The 16,973-nt window shown below is 36.3% G+C and overlaps 3 protein-coding genes across 5 annotated transcripts; 1 reads left to right on the top strand and 2 right to left on the bottom strand.

The window, feature by feature from the left end:
- Positions 1-229: 229 nt before the first annotated feature.
- Positions 230-6,080, bottom strand: LOC116137663 (the record flags this gene model as incomplete). The annotated part of the gene is made up of 5 exons (XM_031423342.1): positions 5,904-6,080; positions 5,653-5,768; positions 5,314-5,577; positions 5,131-5,228; positions 230-483 (listed from the first exon to the last, which is right to left on the bottom strand). Coding segments are annotated over exons 1-5 (742 nt in total), but the record flags the coding sequence as incomplete, so codon positions are not given.
- A 1,421-nt stretch (positions 6,081-7,501) lies between these two features.
- On the bottom strand, positions 7,502-13,230 carry LOC116137687 (mitogen-activated protein kinase kinase kinase 5-like). Of its 2 annotated transcripts, none has more exons than XM_031423369.1 (11): positions 12,594-13,225; positions 11,680-12,429; positions 11,496-11,583; positions 10,909-10,971; positions 10,653-10,816; positions 10,278-10,353; positions 9,613-9,672; positions 9,394-9,519; positions 8,446-8,655; positions 8,213-8,316; positions 7,502-8,085 (listed from the first exon to the last, which is right to left on the bottom strand). In XM_031423369.1, exons 1-11 carry the CDS (start codon positions 12,911-12,913, stop codon positions 7,860-7,862), a joined length of 2,187 nt encoding a protein of 728 aa, XP_031279229.1. In that variant the 5' UTR covers positions 12,914-13,225; the 3' UTR covers positions 7,502-7,859. The 2 variants fall into 2 exon arrangements, 1 of the variants encoding a protein (XP_031279229.1); XR_004129219.1 differs by having other exon boundaries at positions 8,036-8,085; positions 8,213-8,311; positions 12,594-13,230.
- Positions 13,231-13,938: 708 nt separating this feature from the next.
- LOC116137717 (protein OSB1, mitochondrial-like) lies at positions 13,939-16,746 on the top strand. Of its 2 annotated transcripts, none has more exons than XM_031423415.1 (4): positions 13,939-14,526; positions 14,876-14,934; positions 15,020-15,107; positions 15,893-16,746. In XM_031423415.1, exons 1-4 carry the CDS (start codon positions 14,514-14,516, stop codon positions 16,168-16,170), a joined length of 438 nt encoding a protein of 145 aa, XP_031279275.1. In that variant the 5' UTR covers positions 13,939-14,513; the 3' UTR covers positions 16,171-16,746. The 2 variants fall into 2 exon arrangements, with proteins under 2 accessions (XP_031279275.1, XP_031279266.1); XM_031423406.1 differs by having other exon boundaries at positions 13,944-14,526; positions 14,796-14,934; positions 15,893-16,742.
- The last annotated feature ends 227 nt before the right edge of the window (positions 16,747-16,973 follow it).

The raw sequence follows: 16,973 nt of genomic DNA, 5'->3' as shown, positions 1-16,973 counted from the left end.
AAATCTCAGCAAAGCAACCAGATTAAACCAAATTTACTTCAAAAGACTACCTCCCAAATGACTAAAACAAGCTTAAAATAATCAAAATAATAACAAAAACCACAGTATTAAAACTTTACCTCATAAATCAACCAAAAAACAAACCAACAAATTTAATTTAAATAATCAAAAGGGCACATAAACAAATCATCAAATCAACCAAAAAAAAAAATCTGAAAAGCCAAGATACCTCCACGATCGACCAAAACAAAATTGGGCAAAGCACCAGGCTTGGATTCAAACTTAATCCTGAACTGATCAAACCCTTTACAACCCTTCTGGTTCTCCTTGGGATACACCACAGTCCCAGCCATGCTTCCCCCATATTGTGGAATCCCGAAATTCCCAATCGCACTGTCATGCGACCCTTTAATCTTCTCCGGCGATGTGACCATCAAGCTGTTCTTCTCCACCACGAACCGGGCCATTGAATTGGGCGCATAACTTATGCACAGAAATAGAAACCCAAAAAGACACAGATTCCAAGTGGGTTTTCGAATCACCATTTCTTTGCGGGGGTTATGAATGTGATTTTTGAATTTTTGGATGAATCGAGTGGATTAAAACATCAAATGGGTCAGAATAGAAATCTTAGTTGTTGGGCGTTGGGCGTTGGTGTTTTTGGGAGTAGAATCTGTTTTGTTTGTTAAATTTTGATGATGATAAGAAGTAGAAAGTGGAAAGAGCGTGAATTTGGCTTTATGCTAGATCAAAACAAAAACACTAGTATTACTAAAGAGTAAAAGACTTTTTCCCAACCCAAGGTTTGAATTAATTATTGGCCACCCGAAATGTTTAAAAATATCACTTTCCCACCCAAAGTTATATTTTGTTTACTATCCAGAATATACTTTTCGATTCGGCGGCCAACGGAGAGAAAACTTGGTTCAACCTATTGGGGCTTTTGAAGAGGGGATATCATGAGTCTTTGGTGGTGACAAGTTGGATTTTGGCAATTGGGATTGGGATTGGTCAAAATTTGATTTCAAAAGGGTAGTTGCATGTTACACAAATCACTCATTCCCAATGATTGGTGGGGTTGACGGGAGCAAAATTTAAGGGGTTTTGGTGAGTGATGATCGGAGAAGATAATGGTGGTAGCGTAGGGTTACAAAGATGCCAAAATCGGCTGGTGATTGGTCAGAATATAAACTTTAGGTGAGTAAGTGGTATTTTGAAACTTTTTAGATGAGAAAGTGTCATTAAGGCAAACCTTGGGTGGGAAAAAGATCATCTACTCATTACTATATACTCTAATCTAATTTATACTTTAATAAGTATCAACGTCTGCAATTTTATTTTATTTCTTATTGGGAGTGGGAACTTTAAACTTTTAATAAAAAAGTGGTATTTAGAAACATTTTAGGTGGGAAAGTGTCATTAAGAGAAACCTTGGGAGGGAAAAAGATCGTTTACTCATTACTGTATACTTCAATTAATTTATACTTTAATAATACTATAAGAGTATCAACGTCTGCAATTTTATTTTATTCCTTATTGGGAGTGGGAACATAGACGGACGACCTTATCGTCCTTATCAGACATTGCAACTTCGTTTTAAGAGTAATTGTATTTCCTCTCTAATATTTAAAGTAACCACAAAGAATACTCTAAATTTTTATAAATACACAAAATCGTCCTTTTATTGTCTAAAGTAGTGTTTTAAAACCTAGCCCAACCTTTCAACCGGGATCTAGAGCCTTCATCGATTCGAATTACAAGTTTTCATATTCATTGAAAACCCTAGAAATTAGGACATTAATCCGTGAACAATTGAAGGTTAGAATGTTAAGGCTTTTAAAAAGAAATTGCCGATGAGTGCAATGGTGGTAATGGCGTCAATTTTCGGTAAGTGAATCGACCGAAAATCGAAAAACAATGTCGTCGAAAAAAGCCCGTTATCGCCGGTGATTGGGGCGGCTAACGAGGAAAGGGTGAGATGAGTTTTGGTCAGGAGGCTAGGGGGAGTGTTTTCGTGGTGAAGGAGAGTGTTGTTGTTGCCGAAAGTAGGCCTTACTTGGCGACACCAACGGTGGTGTTTGAGGTGTTTTTGCAAGATTTCAAACCTATAGGAACTTACAATAATTTTTAGGGATATTTTCGTTAGATTTCAAACTTTTAGACACCAGTTTGACCCGCCAGCCAAACCGGTTAAACCGTTCAACTCGGGACCCGACCACTTTGCTGGGTTTCACCACAGGTTGGATTTTAAAACATTGGTCTAAAGGTAAAAATATTTTTTTTTTTTTGCATATCGAACTCGGAGGACTTTATAAACTATCCAAATATCTTTTTATTATTATTTTTTTTATGACTAGGGGTGCTCGGGCTAGTTTGCATGTACCTCAACTAATTCTCCGAGACCCTAAAACTTCATGTCGAGTAAAAGCTCAAATGATCACCCTTATTAGTAGCAGCGAGGACTCAAATTCGAGACTCAAACAGAATCAAACATGAGAGACCATGTAAACTTAGATTCTTCTTTGCTCTTTTACCATTAAGTCATCCAATAGTAGTTAAACAAATACTAATTTAGAAACTCTCAACATGTATTAGGGTTATTTAAGTCATTTTGGCATTTTAAAATGTGCTTAAAAAAACCTTAAAGGGAATTATTGGAATTATTTCAAACTTCAAAGGAGAAAAAAATTATCAGCTCTTGTTGAAAGGAAGGTTAGTGCCAACGTTCCCTTTTTTTTTTTTTTTTTTTTTTTTTTTTTTTTTTTTTTTTTTTGCAGTTTTAAGAAAATATTTAAAATAACATAAACAATTAGGGTAGTTTTTAATGAATTTTAACATTTTGAAAATGGTTTTTGGCATACTATAAATCGATGAAGTTGTCTATATTTTTAAATTATTTTTTCTACATGTGATTTCAAAATTAAATTAACAGTCTCTTATATCGAAAGGTTTGTTTGGTTTGTTATTTTGGATAGGATTTTAAAAATAATATTGGATAGTTGAATAGGGTGATTATTATGAGGTAAAATTTAAAAATTAATAAAAAAAAAAAAAAAACTCCTAGGTTTGCTAATTTAACTAAACACCCCAATATATAAAAATTTTATAAAATGAAAAAAACACCCCACCCATCCACAGCGGCCAGAATCTGGTCGGAATCTAGCGTTACAACGCAAATCAGTCGATCTGGCCTTTTCCGGCCAGATCTGGTCGTCAATGGCTGGAAAAGGCCAGATTTGGCCGTGAGCGATGGCCAAAGATATGGCCGTCGTTATTGGTCAACGACAGCTATATCCTTTGGATCTGGCCAGAAAAGGCCAGACCGGCGAATTATCGGCCAATTCTGACCATTTGTAGGTCGTTGTGACAGATTCCAGCTACCACCGATGGTGGTTGCCGGAATCTGGCAACTATGGGTAGGTGTGGGTGTTTTTGTTAATTTTTAAACTTTTTTCTAGAGGTGTTTAATGAAATTAATAAATTTAAGGGGTCTAAAAGTAATTAAAAAAATATAATAGTATTTCCTAAATAATTAAACAAACAGTTATTTTGGGAATAGGGTATGAAATAATAAACCAAACGCACCCGAAAATATTTCTAAATAGTCTTTAAAGGAGCAATTAAGACTTGAGAGAAGTTTCTAAGTAATTAAAAAAGCTTTGATATAAATTATGATAAATTTTGAAACTACAGGGATTTAAACGTAAAAGAAAGATAGATGTGGACAGTGGAAATATTGTAATGAGTAAACGACATATTCCCACCCAAGGTTTGACGAAATCCCAAGTTAGTACCATTGGTTCTATTTATTCCAGATTCCCACCCTTAAAAATGATGAAAAAACGTTTGATGTAACGGTAAAGGGGTAAATTGGTCATTTTACATGGGTGGTGCACGTTAGCAGACCACCGCATCTAACAGTCCTCCTGCGCACATTAGCAGTCGTCGTTCCCGACGTTTTTCGCTCTTTTCTGGCGATTCTTCCACCCAAAATCACCTTTGTCACCACCATTTGAACCCCCATCCTCCCCTCTACAAAACCATACCATTCACAACCCCTCATCACTCACCGATCGCTAGCCACGACAATGAAAAATGGCCGATGAACACGAATTCTTGGTCGGCGAATGACGATGAAATGGTTGCTGGGGACATAGGGGTTTCATTGATTTGGAGACGGTGGTTGCATTGGTGGTGTCCAATTGGATTTTCACCGTCAGAATCGACTAGAATCCGGCGATTGGAGGGGCAAATGAGTTGGGAACCAGAGGGGTTTTAGACGAAGGACTATGGGGAAAGTGATGGAGGTGACCAGGGGGTTCGACGTTGTCGGAAACAACCCAGATCGAGCTGTTTCCGACGAGGGTGTTTTTGATATAATTTGAAAATAAAATGGTAAGTTTTGTAATTCTACTAATTTAGGGGTGAAAACATAATTTATTAATTTAGGGTTAAGGGCATTATGGTAATTGCACCCTCTAAACCCTAAAAATTCATAACACTGTTACTTTCAGGGTGTGAATCTAGAATAAATAGAACCAATGGTACTAACTTAGGATTTCGTCAAACCTTGGGTGGGAATATGTCGTTTACTCATATTGTAATCTTAGAGAGTAGAACAAGAGGTCAACGTTTTGGTAGGCACCTTTATGTGATTAGGTTGAAACTACCTAAACTATTTCTTTTTGACTGTTTGCTTCTCTTTAAAGGTGGAAAAGTAACCCGCCCGGCCCGGCCCGCGGAGGGTTACGAAGGTTGGCGGGCCGGGCCTAACCCGCCCGCCAACAAAGGCAAGCCGGGTTAGGCCCGCCATTTTGGAGAAAATGGCTGGCCCAGCCCGGCCCGCCAACCCTAACTCGCCAGGTTAGGCGCGGTCCGAGTCGGGTTAGCCCAATTTTCTTATTTTTTTTTTTTTTTTTAATTTAACTTTTCAAATAAATAATTATAAATATAATTGTTTTTAGTTAACTTTTCAAATATCAATAATTCAATTCAATTCAATCTTTTTTTTTGTTAACATTTCAAATATTAATTCAATTTTAATACAATAAAATTGTAATATAAGAAAAATTAGACTTATTCATTTATCAAAAAATAAAANTAAAGCTTTTAAAGCTATTATACACCAACCTTGACAAGGAATTTGCTAATCCCAGTAGGGTTGTCGAAATTCCAACATTTGGCTCACATACTTTCATTTCTTCCTTCAAAGCAATATTCCTCAATCTCTACGCCAAAGAAAAATCAATTGAGTGTTTACATGAAGAAAACAGAGAAATTTCATCCAACAAATTAATATTCAGAACTACATACCTTGAGCCATTCAGAAACGGAGCATGAAAATGCCCTCAAAGTAGGGGAAGTTACTCTCGTAAAGGTCTCCACCCTACCGACCGCAATTTCCACCAGTTTTAAACATGTTGCTCCATAAGTGAATTGATTGAGAAGGACATATAAACTCTTAAGGGAAAGGTGAGTGACATAGATCCCAGTTTTGGCACGAAACTTCTGTCCACTTTGGTCCCAATAGAACAAGGAACTGGAAAAGCCTTGAAACATTTGTAAAACACCTCGTACCTAAAGAAACAAAACTTGAAAACCTTAAAATGGCATAAAATCTTAAAGCGAAATAAGCAAAAGGCATAAGCATACCAAGTCCACTTCACTCATCCTCAAGGATGATACTGGAGCGGCAAAGTGCATCCCGTCAGAAAACACATTGTAAATCTTATCAATTAAACTTTGAGAAACTTGTACTTTGGCTCCGTCTGCAGAGAATATTTAACATCTATAGGTTCAGAGATATTGGTTGAGAATGTAAATACCTAATCACCATCAGTCCCGAACAGTAAAGTAGAAGCAAATGTTATCCAGAAACAGAATTGAAATTAAATTTTACTTACCTATCTCCATGAGGAAGTGATAAATATATAAAATCAAGAACCCACCAAATTGAATACTAAAAAAAGCTCTACGTCTTCTTTGTTCGTAAATTTCTCAAACAGGAGGGAAGAGGAGAGAAGCGAAGGCTGAGGTGCTTTTCCTTCCGCTCCGGTGCCTTTTGACAAGTTGATGCAGTGTAGATCTTGTCTTCTAATTAGGCAGGACAATAAATTTTAGATTTTGAGAGCGCCAAATGTTTTGAGAAAATATTTATTTTATTTTTATATTAATTTATCCAACCATAGCTGATTTTGTATTAATATTATTATTAAAAGCTCCTTTATATTTATGCAACTTTTATTTATGCAACTGAATCAAAATAATCCGTTTATAAACCCTAAGGTAGCGTTTGGTTAGGGATAACGTGAGATTACTGGAATTATGTTATCTTATATTACTTGATTACCACGTTTGGTTGTCAAGTAATATAAGATTCCAGTAATCTTCAAATACCAATAATAGTTACTGTTGATAATATTAGAGATTTGGAGGTTCATTTTCTTAAGTATTCTAAGATTATTAAAGTAATCTTTTTTTTTTGTTATAATTTTATTCTTTATTAATAAAATTTTAGGATAATAATTCTCTTATTTTTAAATTTATTTACATGAATATAACTTTTACTATTTTACCCCAATTAAATAACTTTTTGAACAAAATTACCCTTGAATTCAAATCAAATTTCAGTCCACCAACCCCACCCACCTGTCGTCACCTGTTGCCTGCAACCACTGCCGTGGCAGACATCGGAACGGCGCATGAAAGGCCGAAAGTGGCCATCGTGCGCCGATATGACCATATCTAATATATCCGTCAAAGGCCAGATTTGTCACATCTGACCATTTCCGGCCAGATCTCTAGCCGAAAATGACCATACAGCACACGAAGGCCATTTCCTGCCTTCCGTGCCCTATTAGGCTGCCGGCAACCGGCAGTGGCTCGGTTGGTGGGGGTGTTTTGTTGATTTTCTGAACTTTTATTATGTGATTGTTTTTGCTAAGTTTTTAAATGCAGAAGTTATAATAATCCAAATAATAATCAATATTAAAAATAATATAATAATTATATTTAATTAGAGGACAATTAAGTAATTTAATAACATACCCACTAATTTATTTTTCTTAACCAAACATATTAATATAATATACACACCAATTAACCAAACACATTTTCTTAAATATTTCCAATAATCTTCAAGGTAATCTAACTTTTCAGTAATTCAATATTTTATTAACCAAACGCCCCTTAATTTCAAAAGCTGCTCGCATAAACTTGATTTGAAAAGTTGGGACAAGACATACCTTGCTATCACCTATATAAAGTTTAAGTTGTGGATTCAATTATTGCTATAATTTTAAGATTATCATTATTATGGGTATTGGTTCTTGTATTACTCAAAGCATAAACCTCATCAATCAGCCTGATAAAAAACTGTTTTACTGCTTATTTTATCTCCCATTTATCTATTTAATTATACAACAATGACATTATTTGACATAAATATGATGAAAAATCCAACAAATCAAGTTCTTGCTGAGAGCTGGTTGTCAAGGATGAATTTCATTTGGACAAAAATATGAAAATAATGTCACCAATTTTTTATCAGCTTATTTTATCTCCTTTGTCACATAACCAAAGGTCCAAAACATGACACTAAATTTTTCTTCCTGGTTACATTATACAACAAACACTAACACAAAACCTACTAAACAACAAGGTACCAGCTTTCTCATCCAGCCGTGTTGATTTCCCACATAATACACCCTGTATTTACATAGCAGGAATTAGAGGTTAAAAATGAAAAACTAAAATTTAACCTCTACTCAGTTTAAACCCAAAATCAAAACCGGCTTCTCGCCTCTTGCTAGCTTCTCTCCCCGGCTCACTACCAAATCAATTTCAACCAATAACATGTATCAGATGTGTGGAACTTCCCTTCCATGAGTCCTTGAGAGAGCACAAGGGTGGTTGTTCACTGCACCAAGGGCCATATTGCTAGAGTCGTTTGACGAGGGACTAAAATTATGTGAATTATGAATCAATTGACCTGTAGGTAAAGAACGATTTACTCCAAGCGTAGAACATGGAGAGTGATGAGAAGCTGTAGCCCAGTTAAATGTATAACATTGGCGAAAGGTTTCACTGGAAAAGAAAAACACAAAGAATAAAGAATTATATTGCATCGAGCCAAAACATTTAGTCATGCTGAAGTGAAATCATTCATTCCACACAACCCTGCAACTAGTTCAGGGGAACATGATGCATTTACCTATTACAAGGCTGCTTCCTATCTCTACGTGGTGGTGTGCCTGGCGAATTTGGTATAAAATCAACTTTCTGTGCAGCACGGTCTATTGGACTATGAGATCTATCCTACAAAAGCAGAAACATACCATCAGTATACAATAATATTTGCACGTCAAAGTTGTGGAAGGAAAAATAAAATCAAACCAATTGGACATTATAATCAGCTGAAACCGACAGGTGGTATGTAGTACATACCGTTAGGTTCATTTTCGAAATACCCTGCGCCAAGACTGATAAATTTTGATCATTTGAGTTACGGACAAAAGGATGCTCAAGTAGCAGCATAGCTGATGGTCGATCTGCAGGATTTCTTCGAAAGCAGCGTTGGAGAAAATCCTTTCCCTCTGAAGATAATGTTTCTGGTATAGGCGGGGTTTTATGCAAGACCTTGAACATAGCTTGAGGCTAACAAATAGAAGATGAGACTATTAAAGTGATTGGTAGAGAAAAGATCATGTGCAAACCCTTACAGAAAACATGAGGACAAGAAATGAGCATTCTCTCTTTGATTTCGTAAGTAAATCACCATATCAGAAACCAAGCTATAAGCCCATTCAGTAACATGCAAAAGAAAATCATCAACAAGCAGAATATGCTATCAGGAAAGCAAGCTACGGAAGATGTTCTAAATCCTTAAAGCAGAATCTCCCATGTGATTTAAAAGTTTGTCACTAATTCACCTGGAAGCAGAGCAATTAACTATAGAACTCAGTACTCAAGAGTGAAAAATTGTAAAAGAGTTGATGACATGAAAAAGTGAGAAATTTTCCAAAATTTAAATATCTAAATAATAAAAATATGAGTTTCTTCGATGAAAAGAGAATTCAGATTGCTAAAAGAAAGGAGAAGCAATTAACAGCAGTTGCACCTGCTTATTCACAGGTATTCAGAGGTCCAGTAACCTTATGCATGCTAATGAATTTATGTTACAATGCATAATTCAATCTTTCTAGAAAGATCTCGAAATAATAGTGCAGAGAATCAATTATACATAAATAAACATTAACTACAATTAATTTACTAATACAAACATTAACCCTTATCGGGTAAATAAAATAGGGTTCCAGTTCATATTAAACCAAGTATTGGGCATGCCGAAATACCAATGAATAGAAAAGACATTAGTTTTAATTTAGTACTAACCCCTTCAAGCTCACCCCATGGAGGTCTACCAGTAAGCATCTCAATTACAGTACAACCTAAGCTCCAAATGTCAACAGCCAAAGCAAGATTAGAGTGGGCATCTTTCTGCATTACAGACTGCATCACCTGCAAAAAAATAAAATGAAAAAACAATAATGAAAAAGTAGGTATAAACAGAAATGAATTTACTAACGACTCCAATGTGATATGGTGATGTACCTCAGGAGCCATCCAGTATGGGCTGCCCTTCAAAGATAGCTCATATGATAATCCCGTAAGCTGAATACAAACAAGACTCATATTAAGAAAAAAAATAAAATATATAAAACTACAGGCACACCGGTGATGGACAGCTGATGCCAAGTCAAAAAGCCACATGTTTAGACAGAATTGCATGTAAACATAATTGCAAAAGGGGGATTACTCTTTCAAAATGACCTCCATAAAAATGATAGTAACCAATATAAATTCAATCAATACTCTATATAATTTCAGAATAAGATGTCTAAAACATCCTATCAATTATTAGTAGAATAGTTATTTGACCACTTGCTTCATGCTTACCAGCCTAATGTCAACACTATTATGGTTATGTACTTGACATACACAAAAAAGGAGGCTCCTATTATGTAATTTACTCGTGTCCAATGGATGCTAAAATCATACAACCACAAGGATGCTCCTTTCATCCATCATTAATAATGAATGCTTATGTTAATAAACATTCAAGCACAACACTCTTACAGATAAATCTTAGCTAGGAAAGATACCAATGAACACGATCTATTAAAAGATAATGTTTGAGAAGCATACCCTCAGATTACAATAGATCAAACAAAAATAATATTCATTACTACATAGTGCTAAAGAATCTCAAAACTCACATGTTTTGCCATCCCAAAGTCTGCAAGCTTTACAACACCAGATGCATCAACAAGCAGATTTGCACCTTTAATATCCCTATAAATTATAATCATTTAGATAAGTATATTCATAGACCAAAGCAATAAGTTTATAACCAAAAATCCAGCCACTTCTCCAACAAAATCCAAATTCAACAAGCAAGTATGTCAAAACAGTAAAATCTGTAAAGTAAGCAGTCATTCAATTCTTCCAAAACATCATTGATAATTTTACTGCCGCCTTTTTACAAGATTAAGAAAATATATGGACTTTAGCAATCTGCAAAGTGTAATCGTAAACTATTAACAAATAAGTTAAACTATAATGCTCTGCTCCATGTCAAGCACAATTGTTACCTGTGGATTGTCTTTGTGCTATGCAGGTAAGCCAGCCCATAGAGAATATGTCGAGTGAAATTGCGAACTATAGATTCTGTTATAGCTCCAAAATGGTCACGGACATATTTATTAATAGATCCGGGATGAACATACTCCAGATATATGTAAAAGTGATCATCAACCTGCAGTGGAAAAAATGTTCCCTGAACGAATTATATCTGCACTAATACAAACACACTCAAATCTAGCATATTCTATCGGAAGAACAACACACCACTTCACTTCCATAATACTGTACTATATTTGGATGCTTTAAGTGTTGGAGAACTCTAATTTCCTGCAACAATTACCAAAAGTAGGAATAGTTAGTTTTCAAGGGGTAAAAAAAAAAAAAAAAACCATATGTCCAACTAATCTGACTGAATTATAGTGCCTTATGTATCCTCAATGCACAGTTGCACACAGTTGAAGTGGTGATGAACAAGAATTAGAACTTCTAAACAGCATTTCAGATTGGTACGATTATCCCTAGGAATTTAGCAAACAGAGTGGTAGATTGGTACTGGTCTCAGGTGCTGAGCCAAAATGAGGAAAAGGGTGACTGAATTTATGCATGCCACTTATTTTACTGTGAACACCATGTTCAGGCTTGATTTCATTTGACAATCAACTATTGTGGCCAGAATTCATGTAAGACAAATACAAATTCCAATCCCATATTCTTGAAACAGAATACTATTGGCAACAAATATTCTAGGATACGACAAATGATTCAAATTTGCATATTCCTCAGTAAGTGATTTAAACAGCAACTATTTTGTAACCAACTAAATTGTTTGAGAAAGGACCCCAGATAGTGACCTGCTCCAACTGCTTTATACATTCAGCAGACTTAGAGTCATCAGGGATGATATCAACGTCCTTCATTGCACATAAAGCTCCCGTCTCTCTGGAAGACCCCATAAATAGAAAGAAAGATAAAGATTAGTGTTCAATAAAAGAAAGTTAAGAACCAACTTGAAGAAAAAACTTCTGCTTACTACACCTGTTGGTTGCAATATAAACACTTCCAAAAGTACCACGTCCAATAAGTTTTCCTTTTTGCCATTGATTCTTCATTGGTAATGGATTTGGCATTTCAATAACTTGATGAATCACAGGGGATGGCATAGATGATTGTGGTGCTGCCAAAGCTCCAGGAGGAAGAGGCAATTTGTGGGCACTGGAAAGGCGATCAAGTTCAGGCTGTGGAAGTGATTGATGATGCGATGGGAAATAAAATTTAGGACTTCTGGGGCTCTTTTTTGGGCTTTGCATAGTGGGGCTGTGGAGGGGAGAATGATCAGCGCTATATACACTTGTTCTAACTGGTGAGACCGGTGAAGTACAATTCCTACTCGAGTCTAAGACTTCTACAGTTGACCAAGCCTGAATTTCTTTAGGAGCCCAGAAAGAAGTGAAACGATCTCCAGGTTTTGGTCTTTGAGGACTAACAGCAGGACTTGACAAAACACTTGTTGGAGCACTCTTGGGAGAAACATCCAACTTTAATGGGTGATCAACTTTTAAATCATGAGAGAATCCCCTACGACGAGTGCTTAAAGAATTGGAATCGGGGCCAGGCAAAGAAAAAAGATCAGTACCTGCTGTATTTGATCTTTGTGGGCTAACAGCAGGACTTAAGAAACCCCTTGTTGGGCTGCTCCTCCTATTATTAACATCTTTAGAGTCTCCCTTAAGAAAATGACTTGAAGATTTGTCTGAAATTTTGGTGACATGATTTGAGTTTTTCCTCCTGGTAGCATAAATTACAACAAATTAACACAGAAAAACATAGTTAAAAACTTAAAATTAAAAATTCTAAGTAAATTTTTATTTAATTGATGCAAAAGGAAATTTAGTTCCGGAAAATACTCTTCAAAAAATCTTAACAAATGAAGTCTAAATGAAATGATTTACCTTCCTAACGAAGAGCTAAGCCCCTCCTCCGGCAATTGGAGACTATGACCGGGATTGGAACCCGAAGAGTCCGGTCTTCGAAGCACGGAAGATTCAGGGAGCGGCAGAGGTATTGGAACGGCGAAGGAGGACCAGTGGTCCGAGGACCGCGACTTCCGCGTCAAACCGGAAGAGGGAGAAGAACGATCGGTGGAGGACAAGCCGAGTTCATCGTCAGTAGCGTGTCTAAGCTTCCTCATGCGCCTGAGCTTCCGAATTGTATTAGGCGAGGATTGGCCTGGACTTTGGAGAAAATTACCAGCATTCCCACTCGCTTGCATTTGAGACAGCAAGATGGAACCAGCTAAGCTTCATGTGGAACTGAAACTATTTCAGCTCCTATCTCTATGTTGATGACCTAGGGGAAACACCTCGGTTCCTTCTCTGTTTACTTTGTCTACCATTTCATAAATTTTCTAAATCTAAATTTTTCAGTCAACAACTAAGATGGAAAGAGACCTGGAACATGACCCTTCTCCTACTGTCAGATCAAACTTGAAAACCCACAAATCTAATTCAAATTTTCTTTTGGTATATTATATTTAATAAAATAATCCAGCAATTTTGTTGAAGAAATCGATCATTCACGAAGTCAATACGTGTCCCACGATACTAATTACTAAATTAGCATGGAGACGAACAAGAACATATAAAAGTCAAGGTTGACGAGATCCACGACATGCCGTGTGCGTACGGCAAACTGGCAAAACGTACTTTAGTTTGTCAACACAAAGGCGCGTGATCACACGACATACTAAACGGATGCCACGAGAGCAATAGTAAGTAGAGTTGTGTTCAACGTGATCAGTGTATTTGTTGAGTTTTGATGGAGTGAGAATGTAGGAACTCTTTTAACTGCAAGAAACAACATAGTATTCTCAAATGAAATATTCAATAAAAACTATGACGGGGTTACTTCCAAGTTTTAGCTTTTTCTCCGTGTTTTGCGTTTATACGTACTCTAGCCGGCCGCATGACCTGATTGCCTCCATAACAATATGATATCTCTCTCCCCCATGATCTTGCAATCCCTCCTTGGAATTGGATATCATTACACATTTCTTTGATAACTGAAAGTCAATTTTGTTCAACTGGTTTATAATAATATATTGACCTGGAATTTGAACTTTGTATTATTTTTTATATATATAAAATGACTTCCTCTCTCTCTCTCTCTCTCTGTGATGTAGTTACACATAATAATATTAGATAAAATGAAACCATATTAGATTAAAGCCTACAAAAGGTCATTTGTTTCTTGAAGCAATCCTGCGATGACCGTAATAAGTCCTATGTTATGTTTTGTCGTCATCGACTTTTCACAAAGTTGAAAGATTGCTCGTCCAATCGTCGGAGGAACAGAGTAACTAACCCAATCCAAATGGTTTAGCCCAATTCAAAGTAAACCAAGCAAATCAATCAAGGCCCAAGCCCAGAGCTCTTAAGCCCTGACCCCACTTCCACATCGTGCCCAACTAAACCTCAGTTCACGAATCAATTTTCAGCAAAAACCCGCCACTTCACTTTCTCCATCAAAATCGAACCGGAATAATCCATCGTCCGCTGAATTTATGATCGCGTGCCGTGTCGGACTCCTAATCAGAACTTTGTCCCGGTTTTCTCTCCAAAGATCGGCGCCTTTATCATCATCTTTGGCTACGTACTCTAAACTTTCTGGCTTTTTCTCCGATGAGGCGGAAGGTGGGAGCGCCGTTTACCGACACGCGCTCAAATTTCAGCGTCCAACGACGATAAAGTGGCGACCCGAGTTGCGTAACTGCGTCAGCCTTATTGGATTAGTGTGTTTCCCCCTTAAAAAAAATCCGAACACTGGCTGTTTCGGTTACACTTACCTTCAGGTCGTCCATTCTCCTTATTCGAATGGAGGGTTTAGGTCAGCGTTTTTTTTTTTTCTTTTTTCCAAAGAACTTGTTAGTGATTTTTATTTAAAATCAACGAAATAATTTCACATTTGTAGATTGCCACTACCGTGTACTAAGAAAATCAGCTCATTTTAGTTTAACAATCTAATTGCAGGGTATGGATTTCCACAGTATAAGTTGGGTTTTATATTTCTTTCGTTTTTTTTTTTTTTATATATGCATGGATGTCTTTGTTTGGGAGTCTGTTGCTCATCATTTATCATTTGCAATGTATGAGCAGGATACTACTGAGCATGAGGGATGACATGGCAGAATTGTGTGAAAAAAATCTGAAGCCAAATGATTTTATTTATGTTTCAGGACCTTTAGGGTCTTACACAAAGACCGATCAGGGAGGGAACCTCATATTACGTTACAAGGTTCACAGAGCTGATTACATTTTTTTTTTTTTTCAATGGCTAAAACCTATGGATTCTTGTGTAAGTTTTGCTTGTATTCCTGTAGGTGAACGTAAAAGATCTAAATTATGTTCAAAGACATGGTCGTCAAGGTTTGACCTGCCAAAAACCTAAGGAATCAAAATCAGGAGAAGGTACAGATTTTTTGTGGTTGATACATATTTTTCAACGTCAGTCTCCTTTTTGTCTGGAAACGAGCTAATTGTTGCTGAGTTAGTATATAATCAAAGCTTTAAGCAATACATTTAATGTTTAACGGAGTCAATGGAGGGTTTTTATGGCCAACACAGCTCTGGTTGAATAAGGTCTGTTGTAACATGATTATGATAGTAATTTATGGGTTAAATAAATATTATTCCTACAAATTTGCTTACAAAATTTTTAGTACATACTGATGCCATAATTCATTTGTCATAATTATGTGGTAGATAGGTGGATGTGATTACTAACATGATTGTCTTAAATCAGTTGCATCATCAATTTAATGGAAAAGTCTTTAAGAATAACACTACTCTTATGGAAATTTTACTGCTTTTATGCATTTAATCATGTTAAATCTTACCTCAAAGGTCTGGATTTTGTTTGGTTACTCTTATGGAATTGTAGGACAGCAGAAATAGAAATACAACAATGGAAAACTTTAGACACCAAAGTTGTTCTTTGGTTGCAAATTTTATTATAGCCCCAAGATTGGTACCAATCACTGAACTGGGTCAATGGTACATGACAAAGGGATGAAAATGAATGCTCAGTTAAGCTGTGGTTGAGCACTTGAACTTGTAGTTTTGTTTCACCATGGTCTGTGTCATTACCAATAAACAGATAGTTCTATAGCTTCTTGAATTGCCAATCACTTTTCAAGGTTTTTTGTCTTTCTTCTCATCTATTTTTTTAATCCTTCCTCTTGTAACAAATCTAGGTGAAGCTGATATTGATAAGCATGTAAGCCAAGAATATTTGTGGCAGTTGTACTTCTCCAACCCATATGAATGGTGGGATAACAGAAAAAATAAGTTATCGCCAGGATCACCTGATTTTAAGCATAAGGATACTGGTGAAGCTCTATGGTTGAAACCAAATGATCCTCCATGGATCAAAAGACAACTTCAATTGCTTGATTCAAAGATGGCAGGACAAGGGCTGCAGAGTCATGTAGGTTCTCATTCTCGTGTCGCCATGTGGACTTATGATGAGTAAGAATAAGTTTGTGGGACTTCAAAACTAATGGAGGAAAGGGCAGTGGAAATCGAAGTTAATTACATCTGCTGCATTTCACTACCTCCTTGAGGTCAGTTACATAGTTTTAAGATCTGACCCATAGCTGCTAGCTGGAAGGAGAGGTATTCGGTTGTATAGGTCCTGGCCAGACATCACAGTGATGGAGGTGTATCAAACATAGAATTACTGTGTTGGATATGGTGCGATCAAAAATTATAGTAATTATAGTAATGTTGTTTTTAGAACTTAAGGCAGTTGATCCAAGAATTCTTCCAGCAGCAATGTGTCAGATGCATAAGAAAAAGTGTATACAAGGTTGCCTCATTCTTAATTAATTTCTGTTGGCTTTTTTAGAAGAGTAAAAATTGAGTAGAATAAAGCCAATTACTTGGTTTTAAAAACCCAAATCAGTTAGGGCTATGCTTTATCTATTCTTTCCAATTTGCTGAGTGAAAATTTCAAGAACTGTTGGAGAAATAAGCGGTAGGTAATAGCCATTGCCGGTTTCTAAATTTGATGTGAAGGAAAAAACAACTGTTGCAGTAAAATGTGGATGGATACGATATGGGTATGTATTTGTTGTATAATCGTTCAATTTGACTAATCATGTCATCATCTCCTACTTAAATCGCGGTAACATAGCATTCCACCGTCATACTCTCTTTCTTAAATCTTGAGAGTTGAGGAGATTCGAACCTGAAATCTTGAGCTTTAATCTCATATCCTAGCATTTGTTCTACCACTTAAGCTACCTAAGATTGGTTTAGTTTTAAAAGTTTGTT

This window comes from Pistacia vera, unplaced genomic scaffold (genome assembly GCF_008641045.1).
Source record: "Pistacia vera cultivar Batoury unplaced genomic scaffold, PisVer_v2 Contig1096, whole genome shotgun sequence".
Lineage (NCBI taxonomy): Eukaryota > Viridiplantae > Streptophyta > Magnoliopsida > Sapindales > Anacardiaceae > Pistacia > Pistacia vera.
This window is presented reverse-complemented; position numbering and strand designations above follow the sequence as displayed.

Excerpts from the sequence above, each read along its gene's own strand:
- LOC116137687 (XM_031423369.1), bottom strand. The coding sequence starts at position 12,913 with ATGCAAGCGAGTGGGAATGCTGGTAATTTTCTCCAAAGTCCAGGCCAA. Across the intron at positions 10,354-10,652 it reads AGCACAAAGACAATCCACAG|GGATATTAAAGGTGCAAATC; the intron begins GTAACAATTGTG and ends TATAATTTATAG. Across the intron at positions 9,673-10,277 it reads ACTTTGGGATGGCAAAACAT|CTTACGGGATTATCATATGA; the intron begins GTGAGTTTTGAG and ends GTTTGTATTCAG.
- LOC116137717 (XM_031423406.1), top strand. The coding sequence starts at position 14,204 with ATGATCGCGTGCCGTGTCGGACTCCTAATCAGAACTTTGTCCCGGTTT. Across the intron at positions 14,935-15,019 it reads ACCTCATATTACGTTACAAG|GTGAACGTAAAAGATCTAAA; the intron begins GTTCACAGAGCT and ends GTATTCCTGTAG. Across the intron at positions 15,108-15,892 it reads GGAATCAAAATCAGGAGAAG|GTGAAGCTGATATTGATAAG; the intron begins GTACAGATTTTT and ends TAACAAATCTAG.